At 51.1% G+C, this 17,349-nt stretch overlaps 1 protein-coding gene across 2 annotated transcripts in view; it reads left to right on the plus strand.

The window, feature by feature from the left end:
- The window catches only part of AGAP1 (ArfGAP with GTPase domain, ankyrin repeat and PH domain 1), a 551,033-nt gene that overhangs the window by 271,667 nt on the left and 262,017 nt on the right, over nucleotides 1-17,349 (plus strand). For both annotated transcript variants that reach the window (XM_042950624.1, XM_042950625.1), the window contains exon 9: nucleotides 4,800-4,892. In XM_042950624.1, the coding sequence (XP_042806558.1) occupies nucleotides 4,800-4,892 (93 nt within the window). The remainder of the gene's footprint in view (nucleotides 1-4,799; nucleotides 4,893-17,349) is intronic.

Consider the following 17,349-nt stretch of genomic DNA (forward strand, 5'->3'; position numbering starts at 1 on the left):
CGAACACGGACCAGGAAGTTCTCTGTATCCTTGCCACACCTGTTAGGGCCCAGCAGGAAGAAAGGACACTCAGGCTCACCATCATTTCCCAGGGTCGCATTTACCGGTCACTGGCTTTGGTCTCTATTCTAAGGAAAGAGGTGAGAAGCCAGGGAATATCGTTAAAAAGGGGGCTGTCGATAAAGAGAGCGGTGGCCCATCCCCATTCCTGCCCCTTACAAGGGTGGCTCTGGAGTTGGAACGTGCCAGAAAATCTTATCCCGGGCCCTGCCCGCTAGGTGACCATGACAACCCCGGTCGCTTACAAAGGAGAAAACTTTAAGGCAGGAAGAATGCAAGTAATAATAACTCAGTTAATAAATACTTCCTTGCCGTCTGCAGAGACTGGTTTTCCTATCTGTCAGGAGTAGTTCTTGCCAGAGTCAACCCGCGTTCAAGGGAAAGTGTTGTGGAGAAGAAGGAGGGGTGAGAGAGAGCAGAGAGGTGAGGATATGGTCCTTTTGCTGCTGCTTTGGGCCGTGCGCGCGTCCGAGAGGACCCTGGACCCCCAGCTGTCCCGGCCAGGCGAGGCAGGTGCCAGAGCCAGCAAAAGTGCCCCCTGAGGGCTACTGAAAACCCCCTTTCGTCATGCCAGGAGCAGCGTATCTGATAACGCAGAAGCCTGCCCGTGAACCTGTTAGTTACTCCCGCCCACTCTCTCTTTAAATTTGGGAAACAGTCTGAGAGTAAACCGTTTCAGAAATTGAGTCCAGCTGCGCTGCTGTTCTTGGCGGGAACAGAAACTTGGGGTCATGAAAGAAGGCAACGCCACGGTGGGTTTGCGTCATGGTGTTTAAGGAGAAAGGCTGCGATCCCAGGCGGGAGCCAGATGTGGGCCATTACTGGGTTTGACGTCGAATGAATCTGTGGCGGTGGTGATGGTGACGTGTGCGTGTTTTTAAGGTGAAGAGCTTAGAAATATTAACTCCACTAGATGTCAGTGTCATCCAAGGAATGAAAAGCGGCAAATTAATGTTGAAATTGTAGCAATTAGGGAACTAGATTCTCATTACTAGCAGCGTGCACCTATTTTTAAATACGTAAAATTCACAGGCTCTTCATACCTGGCAGTCGTTGGTAATTATGGGCTCAAATTGGCAAAACGTGTATTTATCTAGAAGCGTCTAGTAGGAGGACAGATGTGCCTTATGGCGAACGTCTTCGTGAGTAAAGATCCCTACAGCCGGGAACTGTAACACCCGGGTGAAGGGGCGCTGTCCACCGTATTTATTAGACCGTCATAAAGAGGCCAGAGTTAATTAAGTAGTACACACATCATTTTTCAAATACCATGCTTATGAATTTCACAGAATAGACCTGTAACGTACCCACCACTCCGGGCTCACGTTTTGCAGTCACAGATGTTCGCTTGCATATACGTGCGTTTTTAGACAGAAATCACATGCACTCTAGAATAAACTGGGATAAACACACAAGCTAGAATAAACTTAAAATCGCTCCTGTGGTAGCCAATTCGTGTTGTATTTGCAGAGGGATTCATCAGAAGCTAAATAATATCTTAACTTTGCTTATTGCTTTGGAAAAAAAACCCATGGTTTTGAGAAAAAGAAGTATTAAAAGGCTCTGTCCATTCAGTGTTTGGTTTTCTAAAATGGGTTCTTAGGACAGTTAATTCCGTGTCGTTGCACTAAAGTACATGTGGTTAAGATGTTGTTCGAGAAAATATTTTCATACAGAGGAGTAAAAAACACGTGCACATACGTTCCACCCAGCTCATCAAACACAAGCATTTTGCTGCCGCTGCTGCTCCTACGAAAGAAATAACACGTCTTGGGTAAAAGTTGAAGCCCTCCAGGTGTGCGTCCTGAATACAGCCCCCAACCCCCCCCCCCCCCCACGCCCCCCGCCGCGTGTCTGAGGATCAGCATGACCTTGAGTTTGGTGTTTATCGTCTGTATCCGTGTCTCCAACTAAGGCATGTGTCCGTGACTGCGCGCTGCCTTGCCTTGCCTCTTTTCAGATGTTAAAATAACAGTGTCATTGACACGATCCTTTCAAAACCTCACCCTGTCACGCCGATCCCATTAGAACAGAGCCAGGCGTACCCAGTGACCGCGTTGTGAAAAGACTCCAAGAAAGTCTCCGTAAAAACAGGCAGCGAGGTCCATGGTGTGAATGGACGCGTTTGTGTTTTCTGTGTCATAGAGGAGAGTGTGGGTCCTGTCACCGTGTGGCCCGGCAGCCTTTGGCGATGGCTTGCGGGGGACAAGCAGGCTTCTGTCCGGCGGTGAGGGCTCTTCAGCGATGCTTCCTGTCCCCGTGCGCAGCTGGCGACGGGGGTCCCCTCCATGGCTTCTTGCATCACGTGGGGAAAGGTAAACATTTTTGCAAAGGCGGAGGTGGCGACGGGGCTGTCTCTCTCTTCCTGGCCCCCGTGGTCGGGGTCGGCGAGGGTGGGGGTCTCTCTCCGGGCCGCTGCCGACCCCCTTGCGGAGTGTGCTCAGCCCTTGTTGGGCGCCAGCTGTGCGCACCTGGCCGGTCGCGTCGCGCGGTCACTCCTGACACGCGCAGCTGGCGCCCGCAGCCGCCCTGTACCGGAGGCTGTCACGGAGCCGTTTCAGCACGAGCACAAGGATGCACTGCGGCTGGTGTCGTCTCAGGGCTGGCGGATGGCTCAGGGGAGCTTACTGCAGACACGTGCGTCGCGGTGCTTATGTCCGGCGGGTTTGTCTCCGTGTGGCCCTTGGGTCTCTGTCCTGTTGGCGGGTACTGCAGCCTGCTGGGGGACAGCAGTCGTGGGACTGAGGATCGCGGTCCCTGAGACGTCCGTGTTCTGGCCGTCTCCACCAGAACCTTAGAGCCTTCCGGGAGCCTCTGTGGCATTTTGGCGGTGGAGTCTTACTAACTTTCAGGGCCATTCACCTCCCAGTGCATGATCAGACACTGAGTTTGGTTCTCCAGAACCCTGCTTCCGCAGGATCTGGAAGTCTCCCGCTCAGAGACAGGGGGACTGTGGGGACAGATGTGCTGCCTTGAGGAAGATGTTAATTTTTTGTTTGTTTGTTTTGTTAATTATTCTGGTTAATAGAGAATAATGAAGGTGGATTTTTCAAATTGGGAAATTTGGAATTAACCAGATTTCAGAAGTATCATTAATGATCTCTGTTGATTAAAAAAAAAAAATTTTTTTTTTTTTTTTTAAATATTATCACTGGGAGCTTTGAATCTTACTTTACAAATAGAAACCTCGAGTTCCGGCTTGCCTGAGCACGTTAGGATATGGCAAAAGGAGAATTTAGGGCTATTTCATGGCTGTAACTGTACGTTACTAATTAGAGAATTAATTAGAAGAGTGAGCCCCTACCCTGTGGCTAAAATTCATGACAAGGAATGGGCTCCCTCTTAGCCCAAATGGACAAACTTTCTTCTACATTTTTCTTCAACTTTCTCTTTGCTGCTGGTTTTATGTCCCGTTACCCCATGCCAGGCTTCTAGCCTCCTAAAGAAAAAAGGTGCACAGTGCCTGGCACGTAGTAGGTGTTCAGTAAACGCTGGCTCTTACACCAGCAATGTGGCATGTTCCCTAACGAGCACACATGCTCTTTGAAGCGCCACATCTGAGTTTATCGCGGGGACTTTTGTCTCTCACCCCATGACGTTGCCCCTTTTAATATTTAAAAAAACTCAGCTGCCCTGTCTTACACCCCTCGGAAACTGGATTTCATTAGCTTTTCATTGCAGCACTGGACACTGCAAAGTCTATTCATTTCATATATCATCTCCGATTTGAAAAGCACATGAAAATGTTTCTCCATTTTCAATATTGCGTGAGTAATGTTCCCATTGAAAAGTAATGGAGTGAAGTTGTCACTTGTCAGCACAGTTATTAAGGAGGACGAGTTTCAGATCTTTCTCTCATAATAAAATAAATCTGTCAGAAAATCATTGTGCTCACACTCTCTCTCATGCCATCGAGAGACGGAGACTGAGCCGCGGTGCGCCTTCCACTTGCCGAAGTCACGGCGTGCGCGGGGTTGCGGCCACCCTCCCCGCCGGTCGCCCGCGCCCGGGGCCGTTCACGGAACGTGGACGACTCCACCAACAAGGCTGTTCGACCGACCTGGCCGACCAAGCTGCTCGTTTTCTCCCAAGCGCTGATATTTTGCCAGAAGAGATACTTTCAACTTTGTTCCCCTCTGTTATGTTTTGCGGTGTGGCAGGCCAGTTGGATGTTGAGGGTGTTGCTTTCTAACCGTCCAAATGCAACACTAAAAAAATTTAAAAAAATAAAAAACATTAACGGCACCTAGATACGAATGAACGGTGTACTTGTTCAATCGCCCAGCTCTGTCGTTAGCAGAATTTAGAAATCCTTCAGACGTTCATTAAGTATATACGTTCACGTGGTGGGTTTCTCAACCAAGCTGCAAGGAAGGAGGCCTCTTCTCCTTGGCCGTATTAACTGCAGGCCCAGAACGTGTTTTCCTGTTGGGTGTTGCTTTGCTATATGGTCCATTGGTTTCCAGTAATTGAATTTTGAACTCTTTTAAAAAAAGAATTAAAAGGTAATTCTGCGGTGGAAAAGTAGGGAGAAAAGTTGAGAAAAGCCTGTGTAAAACGACAGATCAGTGGAAATTCACAGTACTAAACGGTCTGCTTCTCGGACGTGCGTGCGTACACGCGCACGCCGTCCGTGGCTTCTCCGTATGGGTGTGCAGAAACTATTCAAATAAGGGCAGACCTGCAGATCCGTGAACCGCAGCCCTTACCCAAATGCTAACTTTATTTTTGCTTTGCAGTCTCGGAAAGGGAGTGACCCAGACAAAGAGAAGAAAGGCCTGGAGGGCCGAGCAGACAGCATCGGGAGCGGTCGAGCCATCCCAATTAAACAGGTACGCCGTTTCCCCCTTTCTTCCCTTCCTGGCGCTGGAGGCACACCTCGGGTCTCTCCTTGCTATGATGCTGGCTCGTGCACCAAGGTTTGTTTGATGTGCTCTGTTGATGAATGTAGAAGTCGCTCACTTGACATCAATTAGAAGAGGTTCCTGTGTGTATTAAAATAGGATCATTAGAATAAGAAGAGGGAAAATGTGACAACAGATCTAATGAAGTACAGTCTGCCCGCTGCATATGGAGAGTGTTTCGAGGCTGAGCTGGCTTCAAAGGCCGCCTTTGTAGCTCGGCTTTGATTGGGCCGCTGGCCGCCAGTCGACAGGGGTAAATCAGATCGCTGTACAAGAGCCCCTTGTGATCACAGGAATAGCCCGATGTGGCCCTAATTTGCTCTCGCAGACGGACATCTGAACACTGTTTCAGGCTGGTTTGTAACAACGAGGCAATTAGTTGTGATAATCATAGCCGGTGTGTCAGCTGCGCGCTCTTGTTTGTAATTTGCTAATGAAGGAATTGTAACTTTGATTAGGTTCAGTTTCATTTAGACCTTATTATATAAAGGAACATTTACAGCTGTAATGTGGGGCCTTAATTAAACTTCCTCATTACACAACAGGACTTGAATTCAAGCATTTGTTTTGGCCTGTGTTGCTAGCCTGGAATAGGTTTTCATTAGCCCAGAAACCGGGAACCAAATGACTTCGTGTCTCAAGTAAAGTGGGAATTCACGTGACGTATTTTGCTGTTATGTTCCCAAGGAAAATAAAAATAAAGACTTCGACCCAGCGCTGTGGCTCCTGGAAATAGCGTCTTTTACTTTGTGAAAGTATTTGCGAAGTCCAGTTGATTTAGAGTGCATTCTGCTTGAGAGAGAGAGGAGGGGAAAAAAAAAAAAATCTGTGGGCAGAATAATAACTGCCTCTTAAGAACACGGCTGTGACCGGTTTGTCCCTCTGGGTGATCGCTCTCTGTCAGCTTCTACTGCGGGCACCTAGGCCGTTTCCCAAACCCTTCGGCAGCCCGGCTTGGCTCCGGCCACCCTCACAAAGGGCCAGAGTCTGTGTGCACACACAGCTTTGCTCCCTGCGCGCCATCAGGCATGCAGCCGCAGGGGCCGGGCAGGTTCGGTGTGGACGTACCGGAACAGGTTGGATAGAGCCCTGGCATCCCGGGTGAGGCCCGAGCAGGCACTCCACGGGGTGTTTTCACAAGAGACGTTCAGCTACTTTTCTTTCTTTGTGTGCCTTCATTTATAAACGGAGCCGTCTAATAAGGCGATTTTAACGTGCGATGTTTCTGCCACCGACGCCGTTTCAACCAGAATTATGAAAACCGTTTAACTCATTTTTCTTTCATTTAAAACATCGGTCCTGGGACCTTTCCTTTTGGGAATATTAAAACTTAATTCTAGACTGTTTCCTTAATTCACGCCTATTGCCGAGGAGGGGGGGTGCTGTCCTCTGCGCGAGCCGGGCAGGCCCCCGGTGTAATTGGAACCTTCACTCAATCTGTACCCGGCTCATCTGCAGCGGGCGGGGGGTGGGGGGTGCTTTACGGGCCGGGTTTTCAATACGTGTGCCGATTGGAGTTGACCATCAAGCGTAAAATGAGTATTATCCAGTCCTTGGAAGCCTTTCAATTGTGAATGTTCAAAATAATCACGTCAAAATCTAAATCATGGTCTGATTTCCCGAGGAATCGTAGTTGGGGAGCACGTGCAGTTCTCTGTCCCCCGTAGCTGCCCCCACGTGCAGCCACGGGTGGACCCCTCCCCGGAAGTACACACCTGTCAGAGCCCCCCGCTGCGGCAGAATGTTCCAGGCCTCAGATTCCTCATCTGTTAAATGGGCTCTGGATGATACCAGCGTCCCCCGTAACGCCGGGATGCAGACATTCCAGAGAGAATTTTTTTTAATTCCAGCAACACTGGATTTTCAAATCCGTCCTGCTCGGGGTTCTTTCGCTGGAGCCTTTCTGTGGGTCACCGGGATTGATGTGGGTCCAGAGACGGTCATATAGATTTGTCTCCCACGCCCGTGTGTGCTGTGTTTATAAAGGAGCCGAGATCATTAGAGATGGTCTGAATTCCTAACCCTCCCAGCGTCGTGACTCCAGCCGGCAGAAATGAGGAGCCGGGGCTGCGGAGGAAGGAGCCAGTGGCCGGCATGTTCTAGGAGCTCGCCAGACCCGTCGTCGAGGAAACAGTATAAAAGAGCGCTTACGGTTTACGCGCTTTTCCCTTCGTGTCCCCTTGAACCCTCCACGTTGCCGCGTTGAGGTGGCCGTGTCGCCCTCACTTGGTGTCTCAACCCAGACCGGGCGGCTTAGGGAAGCGAGGGGGCCAGGGTTTGGAGCCCAGCGCCTCTGCTCCTTGCGCGGCCTGTGGGTGAAACACCTTCAGAAAGCTTAGAAAGCAGAGTGACGTGTTTTAAATGAAACACGTGAGCCCTGACCTCAGACAAAAATGCCTTCTGCCCAGGGGCGCCCGGGGGGCTCAGCCGGTTAAGCGTCCGACTCGTGATGTGGCTCGTGTCCCAGTCTCACGGTTTGTGAGATCAAGCCCGACATGGGGCTCTGCGCCGAGAGCGCGGAGCCTGCTTGAGACTCTCTCTCTCTCTCTCTCTCTCTCTCTCTGCACCTCCTCTGTCTCAAAAGAACGAACAGACCTTAAAACAAAAAAACAAAAACCTTCTGCCTACGAAGAAGAAACGTCCGAGACTTCCAGAGGCCACAACACATCTCTCCGGGGACGACGCGGCCACGCTCGCGTTCCGGGCTTGGGCTTGGGAGGACTCACTCCCCTCCCCCCTCCGCCGTGCCCCCCCCCCCCCCCCCCAACCCCGGTGGTGGCCTGTGCAAGTCCCGCCCTTCTCCGGGCACCTGGTCCTCACGCACAGCCGTGTTCAAGACTCGCTCTGCCCGGGGGAGCTCGTGGGCCCTTTGCCCAGCGGCAGAGAGATGGCCCCGGAGCCTCCGTGATCCGATCCCCATCCACCCCCCCGAGGCCGGTGAGGCTGGTGGGTGTCGCTCCGGCCGGTGTGTTTGATCCAGGCAGGCTCTTTCCTGCCCCTCCTCCTGGGGATCCGGGAAGGCCCAAGCCAAGGCGGTCTTCAGCCCGCGCTGCAGCCCGACTCGTGTTCCCGTGGAACGCTGACGTTCCAGTGGATTATTTTCTCCATGTTCTGCTCACGTTTTACAGCTCGTTCATTGTGGGAACAGCGGCTCCTTCCCCCAGCGTGGGAGCTAGCTGCATCGTGACAGGCGAGGATCCCTTCACTTCCCCTTTTCCGCAGTTAAAGATTCCTCATCAAGAACATAACTGATTTTTCTGCAAAGTAATTTCGTTTTTTGAGGACCCGGGCCCACCTCTCCTTTTTTTGTCCTTTCTGGGACCTTAGAGGAGAATTGGTTCAGAGAGTTCTGTTTTTCCTTTTTTTTATTCCTCTCTCTCTCTCTCTTTTTTTTTTAACTAATAAGATAAAGTCTGTTGGAATAAAAATTAAAAAGCAAAGCAAGAAAAAAAAAAAAAAAGCCAGAGGCCCGGCTCAGCGGCGAGTGGGCTTGTCACGTATTAATTTTTCATTGCTGTGGAGAGTTGTACATACATAATCACTTGATTGCAGTGGGAGTTAGGGAGCTCCTATGGTGTCATTTGCATAAATCTTGTTAAGTCAATGGCAGTTAATGAAGTACAAATGAGCCCGGAGAAGGTGACATGGAAATCGTGGGTGGCAGATGGGAGGTCTGTTTGGGGGACGGCAGCTGTGTGCTCTCCTTTCTTTCTTTCCCTTTGGCATTTTTTAATCTCTATATTACGGTACACATACACAGCCTCGGCCCTGGCCTCTCCCCTTCCCGGCAGACTCCTGGCCGGAGCCGGGCCTCACCTCGCCTCCCGCCCAGTCCCGGGCACTGTGGTTTGTTTCAACATCCCCGACCTTGGGCCGCTTGTCTTGTGCTTCTTACACAATTGAAAGACATACACGTGTTTTATCTGGTGGGACGCACGAGCCCCTCGCTGAATACTTTGAGAGTATGTTTGTCTCCTGCAAGACCTCGAAGAATCACGAAGAGTAAAAACCGTCCTTGCTTCATTATGCGTCTCTGTGGAGTCTGGTCTCCCCCCCCCCCCCCCTTGAGGCAGGCCACCAGTGTTTCTCTGGCATTACTCTCCCACCCGAAGCGGGGTAGGTATTCCCTGGGATGCCCGTTCTCCATCAGGAGCGAGAGGTTCTGGAAGTAGGGGGCCGTCCGAGTCAGGCTGCGGCAGAGACCCCTCTCCGTCAGTGCAGACCCCTCCCGCGGGCCCCCGCAGGCCTGTCTCCGTCATCACGAGGGTGTCCCTGGCCCGCTGGTTTGTTTTTCGAAGCTGCAGGTGCCTGCAGGCCTCATCAGGGACTTAGATTCGTGGACAAAACACAGCGTCTGCTTCCTGCTCGAAGAAGCTTTTTTTTTTTCTTTTTTTTTTTTTCAATCTGTTTCATCAACTGGTTGATATTTTGAGAGGAACTGGTCTCTGTGGCTTTTGAAGAAAGGCAGGCAGAGAGGTGTCTGCGGGCAGGGTGCGTGTGGTGGCCGCAGTCACATGGGAGTCGCCGGGCCGTGGGCTCCTGGTCTGCGAATCCGGCTGAGGCCCTTTCCCGGTTCGGGGGCCTGCGGGGTACCGCTCCGGGCCGAGGTCAGCACACTTCAGTTTGTGACGCCCCACGGATACACCAAAGGCATGAAGTGTCCTCAGAACACCTGCTTTGAAGTCTTAATTTTGACCTTGAACCTGGTTGTCACGGTCCCCTCCGGAGCGGACAGTCGGCCGGGGAGAGTGGGCACTTGCCAACGGCCGCCCGGAGCCGCCAGAAAACCCTTCCCGAGCCTTGAGCGGAAGTGCTGACCGGCGTGGAACTTTCCGGTAGCACTCCGCCGACAGGCATGGGAACTGTTTGAAGCAGTGCGCGGTTTTGATTCTCAGCTGAGTAGAAAGAAGCAATTGTCGATGGAGTGAAAGGCGCCTCTGGAGTTAATCCCCTCGGCCAGCCCGCCGCAGGCCGCTGACCCGTGTTGTCTGGTACCCGGGATCAGCACGAGGGGGTGGAATGCGTGGGGCTGACAGAATAAAAGCCCCCTGATGACGCTCACTTTCACCTCTCAGAGTTGGACACCGCTCGCGGCCGGTTGGTCGACTGCCAGCCGGTGCGTCGGCAGAGGGAACACGCTGGAGGCCAGGCTGAGACTTTGGGGAGATTGAGGCAGAGGGGGGGACGCTGTGTTCTTCCTCCCAGGAGCACAGGACAGAGGCCGGTTCTGGGGGCCTGCGCCGCCCTCTCCACAGCATCTGCAAGGTGTTCGCGCGATGGCTCACGGCGGTCGGGCCTGACCACAGAGGAGCCAAGGTGAGCGAAAGGCGCCCTGAGAATACGTTGTTCACCCATGTGGCAAATCAGGTCTGCGCGGGCATCAGGGGCCCGGTTAGTTCCCCAGAAGCAGATAATTTACTGACGTGGACCCCAGCGCCCTGAAAGCTAATTTACCTCACTCGGGTGAACAACTCCCTGAGAGCATTGCATCTGGCCTGGTTCGCGACAGACTCAGCCAATTACGATTATTAATTTAATGGGTCAGGTGGGTGCGTCACATGCTTTTAATTTGACTCCTCAAATATCACACCGTCGTTGGAAAAACAGTGCAGAATGTCTGGATGCCTCGGCAGGAAGTTACAGTCGTCTGTCTTTGACTAAATGGGACACGCTTCCCCCCCACCCCCAGACCCCTTTGTGATAATGTAGGGGGAAGACAATACGGTCTGTACAAAATGCTTGAAGAAATTACATTAACCGAAATACCGAACCCATCATTTAAATATAAATCTGCGAGGCAGTTTCAAACGATACCTCCCTGGTCTTGCTGGCTGGGCTGCAGGAGGGTAGGTAATACAAAGCCGTGTGTGCCTAAGTGCTTTGTACGTTGTAAACTGCCGTGCAGACATAATGTTCTTTCCAGGAAGACTCAATGTGTCCTCTGTGTATCCATAATCCAGGAGCTGGGATAATATCTGACTAAGTGATTCATTTCGGCAAAATGTTGTTTATTTTCTCTAAAAGTTCAACGGTGATGGTGAAACCCAATTCCCAACGAGCTCAGAAACATAAGCTCACACACGAGAAGAGGAACGTTCCCCAAAGCGGATGTTGGCAGGCATTGCCAGAATTCGGTTTGGTCGGGACGAATCAGTAATATTTGTTCTGGGCATTGGTTCTTCTCAGGCACAGTCAGCCTATAGCAGTCACGTGCTCTCCTGTGTAGACGTGCACCGGGTTCCGTGCTGGGGAAGATGTCCACGACCCAGGCTGGGCTCAGATGCGCGGTGAAGACCGCAGTCCTGGCGAATGAGTGTGTGGAAGGGACGCTGGGAGCCCCAGGAGCTAAGGAATGATGGATTCGACTGAGCCGGAAAGGTGGGGAGGAGGAGGGGGAGAGGGGTAGAGGGTAGCGGATGGGGAGGCAGCCACCAGAGGCAGGAGGGGGACAAAATGAGCAGAGTGGCGGGAAGGAGGGGTGCCAGAAGAGGATGTGAGGAGGGGACTCTGGAAGGGCTGGGGATGTCCTGTGGCCAAAGGCCTTGGCTGGCCTTAGTGGGATGTTGGGAGGGGTGCTGGTTTCCCCGTGTCCGCTGTGGGGCGTCCTGCCGTGTTTCCGCGCAGTGGCAGGGTGGGGGTGGGAGACTTAGGACAGCATAGAGCTCGGGGCTCCAGGCTCCCCATAAGGGGACTGCACCTGCAGGCAGTGTCCCCGAGGGCCAACCTCTGCAGAGCGATCATGGCCACTGTGCTTCCTAATACAAGGGTCTCCTCCCTCTTGCTACTTTATCCTGTAGGGTTTATGATGCCGGGTACTTAAAATCTGTAAGAGTATCGGCAGTGGCCAACGCTGACTGTTTCTGAGAGCCAGAAACTGTCTCCATTTGACAGATGAGAAAAGGAAGGCCCGAGAAAAAAGTAACTTGCCCAGCATCACACATTGAGTTAGCCTGCGAGGGCTGTGAGGGCTGGGGTGACAGAGACCCCCTCGACAAGGGGATTCAACAAGAGACGTTGGCTTCTAGAGACTGGAAGGCCGCAATCAAGGGGATGGCAGGATTGGTTTCTGGTGTGGCCTCTCTTCCTGGCTTGCATATGGCTGCCTTCCTGCTCTGTCCTCGCACGGCTTCTCCTCTGTGCAGCTACTCCTGGGCTCTGTTCCTCTGCTGCAAAGGCCACCAGTCATACTGGAGTAGGGCCCCACCCTTGGGACCTCAGTTAACCTCCACTACCCCTCTGAGGTTCCCTGTCTCCAAGTATGGTCCCACTGGGAGTTAGAGCTTCAACATCTGGATTTGGGGGGCACATAAATCAGCCCATAATGTGGGGCCGATCATAGCAGAGCTGGGACAGGAGCTCAGGTGGGCGTGACCACAGGGCCACCTGCAACGGTCTTTATGATATTCTTCTGCCTTAGGCCTTCCAGATGTTATGAGGTAAGGCCACCGTATTCCTGTCCGTATGTTGGAGAATCGAAAGAGCCCACTTTGTGGGGCTCCGTGTCCTGGTCAACAAACACAATATTCAGAACGTCCTGGCTTGAGAGTTTCAGCATAAATCCTCTTAAGTTTCAGTAAACGGTGGTCGCTTGAAATAAGACGTAGGGGAACGCGTGCTGTCACCAAGCATGTAGCTCCCTCTGTGTGCGGCACATCTCATAGTCACTGAGGCAGTGGAGACCCTTCAGATGGCTTTTCAAAAGAGACACTGAAATAGTCCGTGGTTTCGGTGGATGCTTTCCCGGGCAAAGGTAGCTCCTCGGGACCATGAGCAGATGTCAGGCCTGTGGCTGGGGGTGGCCAGGAAACGCTGGTTGAGTCCGCGAGTGCCTGTGGTTCTGGGGTTTATCTTTCAGCTCCCCTGCTGGCCTTCCAGACACACACGATCAGTTGTGTCCCAAGTCACCTGACCTGCCCCTTTGATAGAGGCCACAGTGCTGTGTGTTAGTGTATCCCAGGTAGAAGGGAGGCCCAGAGAGACATACATCTCATTCTTGAAAGGGGTGGCAGGAACGCCAGGACCTCACCGTGAAGGTTCAGATCCCGACGCATGACGCGTGGCTGCGGACCCTTCACCACAGTCCGCACGTTTGCAAACGCCGCGTGGAAACAGAGGGTTTACGACGCCGCCTGAGGAAGTCCTAGCATCACAGTCTGACTTCATTTCTGTTCCATTGAGCAGCTGTGAATGGAAGATGCGGGGTCTCTGCATGTGAGAACCTCGACCACAGACAGGGACTCCTCCCAAGCTGGCTTTTGTCCTTTGTGAATAGAACGTGGACACCTGTCCTCCAGAGGAGTCACACCGGCTATCAAAATCACACATTTTGTGTAAAAAACAGCGAGAGCGGAACCCCGTGGGGCGTTTGGCTGCTGGACTGGACACTTTCCCCCCAAAATGGGGGCGGGGCCCAGGCCTTACCTGCTGGTACCCCAGGCGTCCCGGGGCCACCGTGGCCCCAACGCGTGCTCTGGGCCCACGGCGGGCTCCTGCTTGGGGCTGGCTCCAGAGCCTCTCGCCCCGAGTTCTAGAGAAGGGGTCCTCTTCTCAGGAAAGACAGCAGGCAGTGACATTTTCACCAGGTAGTTTTGAGTAGCAAAAGCACCCTCTCCTTTCCCGCATCTCGCCAAGGGGACCTCTTTCCAGCTGACTTGGCGATGACCAGGTTTTCAGAGCCTTGGTACCAAAGCTGGCAGCTGTAATTACATAAGTAGGTATTTGATGAAATAGTATAAAACAAGCACGGAAGGGTTTAGGCACGGGAAGTATATTTGTACATAGACATCTTTTATAAAGTACCGAATAATATGGTTATGTTTCTAGACAGGCACAATAGATACAGTGAACATCTCAGGGCCTCCCCAGACCTAGTCTTCCCCGATTCCGTGAGACCTGCACCCCGCTGTATTTACCTGCTCCCATTTCCACCTGCTTAGGAAGTCCGCACAATTAGGCAGATTATTGCTGTGTTGGGTTTAGAACAGCAGTGCAGGCCCCCGGGTGCCTGTTGCGCATCAGTTACTGTACTAGAGGCCGTAATGAGATGAGCTCATTTAATTCCCCGCCGACCTAGGGCAGCACTCCTGCCGGCAGCAGACGAGGAGTCCAAGGCTTTGGGAGGTCAGGTCATGCCGTAGACGAGGTCTCCGCACTAACAAGTGTCAGAGCTGGGATTCAAATCCAGGAGTTCTCTTGAGTTTCTTTCTAGAAAAGTCTTCCCTGCCCCATTCCCACTGACTGAAAGTGTCCTCACAGCGACCGTCTTTTCTAAACCGGATCAAAATTCAAGTAGATGGTAGCCTTGCCTTGTGGGGTTCCATGTTTCACACGGGGCCATCCTCGAAAGCGTGTGCCGTCTGGCACTTAGACCGACCCTGGTACCCGTGTGGCAGCATGACCCAGGGTCACCTTCAGGCCCCGAGGTTGACCGATTGATCAGGGCCGGCTCGTGAGAGATTTTCACCCGTCTAGGCACATGGGTCACTTGGGGCTCCTTCCCTTCCCTCGTTGAACATGCATGGCTTTGGTTGCTACTGGTCCCTTTAATCCTCCTGTCTTTGGGGCCCAAGTGGAATGCCTTCTGTGCCACAAAAACCTACCTTGTCCTCAAGGAGAGGTAATGTCTCTTCGCCCTCCTCCTTCCAATGACGCTTCATCAGGTCTTGGGATCTTGGCCGCCATCTTGTCTGATGCATCTGCTGGTGCGCTTCACACATGTGCTCCCCTGCCTGCTCACACGCTTACGCAGGGGTGCTGGCTGGCGGAGCTCCTCTCCTGCAGTGGTGAGTAGGGGGAGAGTAGAAGTAGTAGACGAGTAGGCCGCTATTGTAAACTTTGACGTTTGTTGTGAAGAGTGTGTTCCATTGGAGAGGTTGTACTCAGCGTTGGTCTATATTTGAAAAATTGCGTAAATTTTAATTCAGTGTTCTTTATGTTTGATTCTTGCATGTACCTAGAATACTATATTTAGGTGTGACACGAGAGGTACGTTTTTAAAAATTTTTCTTTTAATGTTTGTTTATTTACTTTTGAGAGAGAGAGAGAGAGCACAAGTGGGGGAGGGACAGAAAGAGGGGGAGACACAGAATCCAAAGCAGGCTCCAGGCTCTGAACTGTCAGCACAGAGCCCGACACGGAGCTTGAACTCACGAACTGCGAGATCACGACCTGAGCCGAATTTGGGCACTTAACTGGCTGAGCCCCCAGGTGCCCCAAGAGGTACATTTTTTAACCTTCAAAGAAGCAAACCATTGTCAGTGACCAAAATGATTTTCAAAAACTTTTTTTCTAGAACCTCTCTGCTACTGTTTATCATTCATACAGAAGAAATTCCATCTAAGTATCTTCATTATGTGACTTGGTTTGTAAGAATTTTTTTATGTCAAACCTGCAAATTTTCATAACACTGGAGTGTTCTGTAATTGCCAGGTTCTTACCCCATTTTTACCCCAGATTTTACCTCACTCTACATCAACTACAGCCTTCATGATTGTAATTTGTGCTGAAACAAGAATATGTTTATCCTCACAATGTTATTCTATAGGGAAATAATTCATATTATTTTTAATGTGCATTAAATTTTATGGAGATACATAAATATATCTGTTGTACAGACATACCACTGTGGCTATAAGTAACCCTCAGGAGACAATTCAGAAATGAAAAGCCACAAGAAGCAAATAACATGGATGGATATTTGGCCTTTCTTTGCTAATACCTAAAGTATTGGAAATTTAAAACAATGAGAAGTAATTTTATGCTTTGTTTTATAACTAACAAAGCATGATAAAATTCTACTCTTAGCAAAAGTTAGTTTAACAAGAATGTTTAGGGGCACCTGGGTGGCTCAGTCGGTTAAGCGTCTGACTTCAGCTCAGGTCATGATCTTGTGGTTCACAAGTTTGAGCCCTGCATCGGGCTCTGTGCTGACAGCTCAGAGCCTGGAGCCTGCTTCACATTCTGTGTCTCCTTCTCTCTCTGCCTGTACCCTGCTCACGCTCTGTCTCTCTCTCTCAAAAATAGACATTAAAAAAAGAATGTTTTAGAAACGCATTGCTGTGTTACTGAACATTGGATGATGTAGCAGTACATAAAGGATGTAAAAAATCCTATTCACTTTGTCCTATTAATCTCTCTGCTAGAAATTTATCCCAAAGGAATGAATGATTCACCAAGAGAAAGGGACAGAATCTTAGATGTACAAAAATGTTCATAGCAGAGTTATTTATAATATCAAAACCCTGGGAACTACAGATGTCCCACAACGAGGACTTAATTAGTGATGGCCACCTAATAGTGCTAGGTAGACAGCGTCTGGAACTTTCAGAGACCATTTAGAGGTGTGACAAGTGTTTGTGAAATAATCACGGAGAGCGTAAAGCTGTGTATTTATAATAATCAGATCACCAAATGTATACTTGGTTTAAAGTTGGGTGATTAGGAAGACAATGAGAAACAAAGAGGGCCTTTAATATTTTCAGCTTCTGGTTGTGAAATAATTTTGCAAAAGCTGCAGCAACAGCGTCCCCCAAGCCCCGCGCCCCGCGCCCCCTCAGGCCGGCAGGTGCACACAACCCCAGCGCAGCGATCACCGCCGGGCGCAGACGGCGGCACTGTGCGCTGAGCTCCCCCGCAGACCTCGTTCTGACTCCATACCTGGCTGCAACCCGGGGTCCCCGTGTGCGTGGGGTCGCTTCACCCCCTTGGCCACCTCGGTCTTCCGTACCTTCCGGAGCTTGCTGCCGTCTTAGGAATGCCGATCGGGGGTATGTCGAGTGCCCTTCAGCACGCCCTGCCTGGAGTGACTGGACTGAGGCTGTGCCTCTTGGGCTGGGGTACCGCAGGAGCGTCGTGTCCTGGGTGCCCTCAGCAGGGGGCACGTGAGAGCCACGCAGCTTCCTGTCGGTGGCGTTGACCTTGGCCATTTGGCTAGGGTGGGCTCTGTCAGGGTTCCCTGTAGGAAGTGATTATTTTTCCCTTTGCTGACAACGAATTGATAAATATCTTGGGGAAATACTTTGAGACCACGGTGATAGTCTGTAAAAACGTTTTTAACGATAGAAGTTGCATTCGATAAGTAGGTTTTAAAAAATGAAGACAATTTCCTTCTGATCAATGTGCATTGTCTTGAATAAAATGCCCTGGGTGCCGTGTGTGTGTGTGTGTGTGTGTGTGTGTGTGTGTGTGTGTGTAAGTAGACCAAAGCTAAATTTCCCCTCCTTCACACGGAATGAGCTAGAAGTCTAAATACCACGAAATGCCTCTTCCGATCAAGGAAATTTCAATGTCAGTAGTTACATATACACTAGTACTTTTAAATATTTACTGGCCTTTTAGTAATATGCACCATGCAAAATTATTTCACAGCCCAAAAGGACAGCTAAGG

This window comes from Panthera leo, chromosome C1, assembly GCF_018350215.1.
Source record: "Panthera leo isolate Ple1 chromosome C1, P.leo_Ple1_pat1.1, whole genome shotgun sequence".
In the NCBI taxonomy this organism is placed as follows: Eukaryota; Metazoa; Chordata; class Mammalia; order Carnivora; family Felidae; genus Panthera; species Panthera leo.